This window comes from Arachis duranensis, chromosome 10, assembly GCF_000817695.3.
Source record: "Arachis duranensis cultivar V14167 chromosome 10, aradu.V14167.gnm2.J7QH, whole genome shotgun sequence".
Taxonomy (NCBI): domain Eukaryota; kingdom Viridiplantae; phylum Streptophyta; class Magnoliopsida; order Fabales; family Fabaceae; genus Arachis; species Arachis duranensis.
In genome coordinates this window covers 65,088,720-65,097,806 of record NC_029781.3, presented here as the reverse complement: position 1 = coordinate 65,097,806, position 9,087 = coordinate 65,088,720, and the positions used below count along the sequence as shown (strand labels likewise).

At 35.3% G+C, this 9,087-nt stretch overlaps 1 protein-coding gene across 7 annotated transcripts; it reads left to right on the top strand.

Annotated features, from left to right (window-relative positions):
- Nucleotides 1–664: 664 nt before the first annotated feature.
- On the top strand, nucleotides 665–7,361 carry LOC107469878 (protein EMBRYO SAC DEVELOPMENT ARREST 30). 7 transcript variants are annotated; one of them, XM_021133199.2, is made up of 13 exons: nucleotides 665–1,022; nucleotides 1,536–1,631; nucleotides 1,882–1,987; nucleotides 2,443–2,673; nucleotides 2,783–2,867; nucleotides 3,440–3,510; nucleotides 3,590–3,678; nucleotides 3,793–4,036; nucleotides 4,543–4,655; nucleotides 4,947–5,037; nucleotides 5,169–5,297; nucleotides 5,641–6,194; nucleotides 6,681–7,361. In XM_021133199.2, exons 4-13 carry the CDS (start codon nucleotides 2,506–2,508, stop codon nucleotides 7,117–7,119), a joined length of 1,983 nt encoding a protein of 660 aa, XP_020988858.1. In that variant the 5' UTR covers nucleotides 665–1,022; nucleotides 1,536–1,631; nucleotides 1,882–1,987; nucleotides 2,443–2,505; the 3' UTR covers nucleotides 7,120–7,361. The 7 variants fall into 7 exon arrangements, with proteins under 7 accessions (XP_020988858.1, XP_015944744.1, XP_020988859.1 ...); XM_016089258.3 differs by having other exon boundaries at nucleotides 1,716–1,987; XM_021133200.2 differs by lacking the exon at nucleotides 1,882–1,987.
- Nucleotides 7,362–9,087: the final 1,726 nt, after the last annotated feature.

Here is a 9,087-nt window from a genome sequence, read left to right as displayed (position 1 = left end):
AGTCCCAAATTTTTTTACAATTCAAGAAAGGTTTGTTTGGATGAACTTTTAAGAAAAGATCTTTTTTCGAATTATTTTTTGCAAAGATTTTATAGAGAATTTAAAGTAATTTTATGTTTAGATATCTCATGTAAAAAGGTCTTTTTATCTATCAAAAATATTATTTATTTATTTATTAAATAAAAAACATCTTTTTTTTCAAAAAAAAATATATTTTAAAAAAAGATGTAAATTACAGCTTCTCAAAATTTTTTTTTTATTTTACTAGTATTTTTACTTTTATTACTAAAAATTTGTCAAATACATTAAAAAATAAAAAAAAAATTTTATTGAAAAAAAATCTTTTTTTGTTAACAAAATAAAGACATCCAGATTTGCACGAAATACCCAGATTCTTCAAGAATCAGAAGATACTTCCAAAAAACATACATGACATACCTGAAATTTTTCCCTGTATCATAATTTGAAAAACTATTTTTCGATTGTTTTTTGTCCGACTATTTTTCAATTTGTTTTGTCAACTTTACAATTGTTTGGGCCAAGGTGTGTAAGCCCAAATCCGTAATCCATAACTTGACCCGGCCAGTTTTAATAAAAATCGGTGAACCGGAAGGTTTGAGAAATCCAGACCGGTTCAATTTAAAAAAAAAAAAAAAAAAAAAACCTCAACGCGGCGCCACAACCTTCTCACTCTCACAGAGCCGCTGTCGCCGACACCGCACGGTAGCCGTCTCGTTGCCGGCTCCGCTACGTTTGCCAGCTCCTGCGCCTTCACTGCTGTCGCGTCGTCTGTAGTCCACATCTGACGCCTCCGTCCGCTTCGCGTCGTCCCTGCGCCTTCACTGCGTCAGCCAGCTCCTGCGCCTTCACTGCCTCTCGTTGTTCGTGTACGTCTCTCATCGTCTTCGTCGCGTCTTCATCCGACGCGGCTCGCCGGCGCTGCTGCCTCCCCCTCGCCACTCTCTGCTTCGCCGTGCTTGCTCTCTCTCTTCTCTGCCGGCGTTCTGCCTTCACGTCATCAGGTAAGCTTTTTAATTTTTTTAAGTTGTTCAGTTGCTGGATTATAATCTTTTTAACTGATTAATTGATTAACTGATGTTGGATTAACTGATTCAGTTGATCTTGATTGTTGTTGATTATAATTTGTCGATTCTTGGCAGATCATTCCAATTTTGTTTTTACAGTGTAATATATGTAGTGTAGTGGTTGATTGATGCCTTTTTCTTCTTTCTGATTATTGGTGTTTAGGGTTGATTTGTTTCTGTTTTAATATCATTATGGTGAATCGAGGTGCTGTTTTTTATATTGTTCTGTGAATTTATATTGTTGGATAGTGGATTGATTCTGTAAATTGAGCTGTAGTGGATAGTTTATGACTATTTTATATATTTTATTTATGTGTAACCGAGTCAATTAGTTCAAGTAGTGATCTACCGGTTGAACCAGTCACCAGTGATCCAGTAACTTGACCTGTTCGTACGGTTCTGTCAACTATGCTCTAGGCTCTCTCTTTCTTCTGACTTCCTTCTCTATAGATTTCGAAAGGACCTTGTGTTCCAGCTACAGCATCAGCTTCTGCTTCTGCCCTTCCCTAAGGTTCGAATGGGTGCTCAGGACCTTCTCCGTTTCTGGTATGCTCTTCATCCAAGCATGCCTTCTTCGTTGTTTTCCATTTTGCTTCTTCCTCTCAATTTTCTAGATTACCTGCTTTTCAGTTAGGGTTTTTGAGGTGAAGTGAACCTCGGTTTCATCTGTGAGCTTGATATTTTCAACTCCATCGAAATTCTTGCCGTTGATTTTGAAGAATCGACAATGGTTGTCAATGTTTCATTTACCCAGTTGCATTTACTGCCGTGAATTGACTTTTGATTCTTCGTCCAGCTGAGACGCCCTCAAAGCATAGCTTGCTTATTTGTCTTACTCTTAGCCCATCAAAGACCAGTGAAGCCCTCAAATTCAACACACTCTAATCTGAAACCAATTTCTGGTACGCCTTCTTCTGCATTGCCTCACCGCCATACCAAGTTTTGTGCCTTTTCTGTGTAATTCAATTCGTCTTCCACCACTTACCCGTACTTTTATGTTTGGTTCTGTACCTGGTTTCCGCTAGTTTGGTTCGTTACTTAGTTCTCATTTGTGAATGCATCCAACCTTTTTGCCAATTTGGTGTTAGTTTCAACTTTCAATTTACAGCCGAAATTTATTGTTGTCATTTCCCATGTACACATTGCATTTTTATTGGTATTATTAGCACTATGAAAAGTTTGATATCTTAAGGATGGAATTTGAACACTGGAATTGATGAGGAATTTGGTCACCGGGTCGAAGAACAAAGATGCAAAAAGCATTCTTTATTGGATTTAGTGCTCGTCATCTCTATCATTAAATATGTGCTTGTGTACTTGTTTGATGACCCAATTCATATTTAATGTTTTTCTGTAGATGTTGCTGCTAAGTTTGAAGTCATTTGGTATGAGATTGGTGATGTAGAGTCACTAGGCCAAGATGGCATTTATAACTAAGATAAAATGGGTTGTTCTTTCTGTGATTACATTATCTCTGGCATCCATCATCATTCATCTGTCGCTAGCGAAGTTTTGGGCAGTTAACATAGTGCAGTATAAAGCAATGCCTAGCCTTCCAGAAAATTTTGTTCCGACCTCGGGAGGACAGGTGAGTTCTTATGTATATATGTTTCGAGTGGATGTTTATGGTTGTGTACTTGTGTTTTGTGTTTTGTGTTTTGCTTGTGTAATTCTTGACTCTGGTTGAAATATTGTAGGTTATAAAGAATAAGAAGCTATGGGGTTCCATACAGTCATTGGAAGCATTGCAGCCTTATGCGAATGCTAGGAGCAACTACTCTGGTAAGAATTTTGCGGCTATTTCTTATCTTCTTAATATGTAGACATGGGAAGGAACAATTTTTAGACTTGCAGTTGAGAGATTATGACATAAAGCTATGTTGAAACATAAACATTTTATTTTTCATCATTCTGCTCTATTTTTGTTTTCCCTTATTGATTAAAGAAATGTAATAATATATGCCTTGCAAAGGCACTCCATATTAAATTGATCATGGCCTATGGGAATGCAATCTTGGAGATGACTAACATCCAACTTAAGGTCTTGATTATAATTTATTTTGGAACATTCTTCATTTATACTTCTTAGTTTGTAACTGGATCTGAAATTAATGAGTGCAGCATAATCTTGATTTGACTACAAAATTGATTATATTTTTAAGGTTTTGTAAGAAACCACAAAACTAGGCTAATATTGTTTTGTATTTTATATATTTGACAAATTTAACAGAGAACTATGTTACTCTCAGCCTTTCACAATGTTAAAGCTGATAATTTTTTTTTTTTGGGGGTCATATACTCATATTCATACTGCTATATATTCCCCATCAAGTTTCTGTTTCTTTTGTTTACAGCTCCAAAGGACCAGAGCAATCGTTTCATCTATGCAAAAGTCTTCGGTGGTTTTGCAAATATAAGATCATCGGTATGATCCACCAAAATGTATTTAACATTTAGTATTATTTTTGGTAAGCAAGTTAATAACATTTTTCTTGGTTTTGTAGATTTGTGATCTGGTTGCTGTTGCTAGGTTTTTAAATGCAACTCTCATAATTCCTGAAATTCAAGAAAGTACTCGCTCAAAAGGAATTAGGTATATGTGGCTAAGTATCTGCATTCATTACCATGCCGTTGGGATTTATATATTAATTTTTTCTTAATAATATATTCATATACAAAATTTATGTTTTCTTACTATTTTTTTCAGCTCTAAGTTCAATAGCTTTTCCTATATCTACAATGTTGATCAGTTCATAGCCTATCTCAAAAATGATGTAAACATTGCAAGGACCCTGCCAGAAGGTCTGATGGAAAGGAGAAGAAAAAATGAAATTCCTTCATTTAAGACTACAAGTTCTGCTTCTCCAGACTTTTACCTGGATCAAATTTTACCAAAGCTAAAGCAATCAAAGGTTATCGGATTAATTATTACAAATGGTGGGGCTCTGCAGGTATTACATATTACATTATTCTGAAATTGTTAATTAAAGCCATTGTTGTGGTCTTGTGGATTCTGTGGTTGTTATACTTTAGGACATCTTTGTCTTCTTTTACTTGTGGTTATTAGTGCCATATATATAGTCAGTAGATTATTTCATCTTTGATTGCTGTATGTAGTACTTAAGAGTAGAATCTTGTTGGGCATCATATTGTCTCTTGTGCTTATTGCTGACTTCTATACCTGTCATGGACTTAAATACATATACTTTAGCATCACTCTTATGCAAACTAAAGAAGTTGGAATAAGTTAATATATGTGCAGTAGAGGGGATGTAGTTGTTTTTAGTATTTTTCCTTTGCTGAAAACCTTCATTGCCAAAGAATCATGTGTTCTTCTATTTTTGTTGAGCTTAAAGCTTCCTAGGTACCCACACTTACTTTTTTTGTTTTGCATTTGTATGTTTGTCCAAGTTGCTACTTGCTAGAGTTAACTTGAGAATGATATACATTTTTGCAGTCTATTCTCCCTCCTGGCATGGAAGATATTCAGAGGCTACGATGCAGGGTTGCTTTTCATGCCCTTGAATTTCGTCCTGAAATTCAAAGGCTTGGCCGTCGGATGGTTCACAAGTATGAATACCTTGCGGTTAGACGAATTAGTCTAGGTTTGCTTTATTGTAACCTAGATTACTCCCATGTTTTTGTCACTGCCAACTTTATTTGATTTTGGAATTTAAAATATGTGATTGCGTGCAACTCTATTGTCTAAATAAAATGAGAGTGAAATCTGTCTAAAAAATTGTAGGCTTTCTTAATTCTAGTGTGCTGTTTCATTTTTTTCCCTGTGGCGATCATGCTATGCCCATGAGTAATTAAGGTTTCCTACTGTTGATGTATAAGAGATTTCTTCTTTATTTTAAGGCTAAGAGCATATGGGCAACCCTTCTTAGTATATCATCCTGGCTTACTGAGAGATACATTGGCCTACAATGGTTGTGGAGAACTTTTTCAGGTTTGATAGAGCTGTAGTTTCGGTTCCACAGTGCATATATCTTTTAGGGGTTCATTTTTCTTATAAATTCCTTCTAGTATTGGGTTACATTTTTTTCCCTCTCTCAAGGAGGAACTTTTTTGTTTTGTTAGGATGTTCACACTGAACTTATTCAGCACCGAAGGGCTCAAATGATAAAGGACAAGATTCTTAAAGGTGAATTGAATGTCAATTCACACTTGCAAAGAGATAAAGGTCTATGCCCCCTCATGCCTGAAGAGGTATGTTTGTTCCAGAAACTTTGGTTTGGATTCAATTTCTTTGTTTCAGTGTTAAGAAATATATTTGACTTTATCAAGTGTGAGAACCTTCCAGTACAGTTTCAGAGTATAGTTTGTTGTGCAGAATAAAATGCCATGATCTTTAGGATCTACTTTAGACTGAGGACTCCCATTTGAGGGAATCTCAGCGTCTACTAGGTTGACCAATTTTACAATTATCTATGTTGCATGAGTAATGTGGCCTTTGAGAGCATTGCTTCTAATTATGTGCACAAAGATGAATTGTATTTTGAAATTTCAAAATTTTACTCCTGGGAGGTGGTTATTATTTTGACTTTTGCAGGTTGGCATTCTCCTTCGAGTAATGGGTTATCCTGCCAAAACAATTATCTACGTTGCCGGTTCTGAAACATTTGGAGGTCAACGCGTTTTAATTCCTTTGCGAGCCATGTTTACCAATACTGTGGATCACACTTCCTTGTGTAGTGAAAGAGAGTTGTCTGAGTTGTTTGGACCGGAAACATCTCTTATTCCAAAGTCATATCGAGCACCTCCTGCAAAAAGTCAGAAAGTACTTACAGATGAATGGAAGAGGGCTGGTCCTCGTCCTAGGCCTCTTCCTCCCCCTCCAGATAGACCAATTTATCAACATGAAAAAGAAGGTTGGTATGCTTGGATCACTGAGACGCCAATAGAGCCTGATCCTTCACCCTTGGATCTGAGGATGAGAGCGCATAGGTTACTTTGGGATGCACTAGATTACATCGTTTCTTTAGAGGCAGATGCCTTCTTTCCTGGATTTAACAATGATGCTAGTGGATGGCCAGATTTTTCAAGCCTGGTCATGGGACATCGACTTTATGAGACTGCTGCTTCAAGAACATACCGACCAGACAGGTAAAATGCACCTTGCAGTTGAAATCAATTGGTTGATATTTGTATAGGACATATGGCAGTTTCATCAAAAGAATTAAACCTCCTGATTTTTCAAAGGAACCAAATTTTCTAGGTCACTAGTTGAATAGCATGCATAACATGACATATAGTTGGAGGATCTGTTGCTTTCTGGGCCAGGGCCAGGCGGACATCCATGAGCAACACATCTGCATGTCTCTGGTACTTTCCTGTTCCTTTTGAAGATTCTTGAACTTGTTCCATGCATTAATTAAAATAATAATCATTATAAAATTTTATGGTATACCCTCATTTGAATATACGTGCATTTTGAATGTTCATCCTTTACTGCGTCACTTTGATTCCTTGAGTGTTTTCCTGCATATCTGCATCTTAGTCCTTAGGTAAAGAGTCTGGTGGATTCTGCTGCAGTTGTGTATCTCCTAAATTTGCATTTATTGTGACAGTACTTTGTTCGGTATTTTACAGGAAAGTAGTTGCAGAACTTTTCAACATAACTCGGGAAAATATGTACCATCCCAAACATAATTGGACAATTTTAGTGCAAGAACATCTAAACAGAAGTTTAGCCGAAGAAGGACTCATAAGGCAATCTCTCCTGTCAAAACCGGCAGTGTTCCTTTCCCATCCACTTCCGGAATGCTCTTGTAGAATAGCATCTTCCAAGGTTGTAAATCACGTTAGAGGTCAGAACGGCCGGTATCTCTATGGAGATGAAGACCAGTGTCCCAAGTGGATGCAGCGCGCAAATATGGCAGGTTCTGTACTGAAAGAAGGCACCAAATCTGAAGATGATGAGCCAGATTATGAAAGTAATGACTTTGTTGATGAATCTGACAAAAGTGAGGGTAAAACTAATCAGAGTCAAATCTGGGATCAAGACGAAGAAATGGATCCAAATGACTAAAAATTGATGTGCATAAATAACTATGGTCTATAGTTATACGTTTTCCACATTTCCTTAATTTCTTTGAGAGGTATAGGTTATTGCTGAGCATAGTGGGTATTCAAATCTATTCTTTCATTAGTTTTGGACGAAGAACATTAATATATTCTTTTCTTACTTTATGTTTACCACTTCCAAGGGAATTTTTGTTGTAACATACACATTACAAAACAGAAAAGAAAAAAGATTACGTTCTGGCTTAATTGGAGCCAACAGATGAGCATTCTAAGTAAATTTTTATTTCTCCTGTTTGCTATTTAAGATAGCTGCTTAGTTGTTCCGATGAATGATTCCTTAGTGCCTCATTGTTGGTGCACAAATAAATTGATGGTTGCATGAAAGAAATATAGATGCAACGGTTCTTATTTGATTATATTTATCTTATTCTCTCAAAATTTTGACTACCAGCTCTTAATGTGAGCCGTATAGGATGCAAGCACTTGTCAAAAGAGTCGATCAAAAATTACTATAGGTTTTCGAATTGTTCATTTAAAAAAATTGAAACTCTTCTTATTTAGATAGCTATAATACTTTTCAAAAATTAAAATTCTTGATCAATAAAAGAACAATATCACTATTTTTTCTCAATAAGATAGCAAAGTGAATAATTGACTCATTTTACATTACAAAAAATTGCAAGAAATCTTTTGATAACATGGATTCTTATGTTTCAATAATATTTCACTATCAAGACAATTGGTTGAATCTAATAAAACTATTTCATAGGAGTTAATTGATATCTTCTTTTTAAAGCAAATCGACTTCGATTTTATGGGTCCTTTGAGATATTATAATGTGTTGGGAAGTTACATATCGGTTGAAATTGTCCGCAACAACTAGAATTATCCAAATTTCGATGTTTCTCTGTAAAAAAAAAAATGCATTAATCAAAATATCTAGCCATAACCACTTCCGACCGCAACCAAAAGAAGTCCTCCAAGTTCGCATCAATGTAGCAGCACAACTTGAAGTATTAATCAAACAAGAAGATTTACTAGAATTCAAAAATTTATAGGAGTTGCTGAAATTCAAAAAGTGTTCCCTTCTTTCCACCTTGAGGACAAGGTGGCTCTTGTATTGTTAAATACCGTGAGAAAATTAATATTGAAAAAGAAATAGAATATAAAAGAGAAACAACAAATGAGTCAATCATTAGGAATGAGAATCTTTTTCTTTACCTTTTAATTATTCTAGAAATAAAAAATGAGACAAAGAGCTATGGGTAGGGAATGAACAAGTTGTATGCTCATTGATAAGAATAATAGAATATGGGAGTGAATTATCCTAATTAGAAGGCAACACTACATAATGAAAGAGACAAAGCATAAGAGACAGACCAAAAATTTCTACAAACATAAATAGAGGCCAAATGACTTGTTATGCCTAAAAACTAGAAGAGTTGATAGAACTCTACAATTTTTCATCTTGTATTTTCAATTCAGTTTTTTCTACTTTTTGTAATTCAATAAAAGAAGTTAGTTAAGAGGATGAAATTCCATTAAATTCACCTCAAAACTCTACTTATTGATCTATATTAAATCCGTCAACTAGAATTTCTAGTACAAGTTTTTACAGAGGATTGTTGAAGAATGCATGCTGCATGTAATGCATCTTGTAGACAACCTTACTTAAGGTTAAGACAGGAAAATAAGTCAAACTCCAATCTCTCCATCCACCATACAATCCTAGTAAGGTGAGACAATCACTATTATCTCTTTTCCTTTTAGATTTCTTTCTTCCATTCTTCCCACCACAATACTACTTTCTTTCAAGTGAAATGGACCACAGTAAAAACCATTCACTGAATGTTGCTATACTGTTGTCTATTATGTAAACAAAGACAACTAGTTTTTTTTCTTTATATCTCAAAATAAAAAATTGTTGCCTATTGCAATTAGTAACGGTTGTATAAACCACAGTTTAAAACGG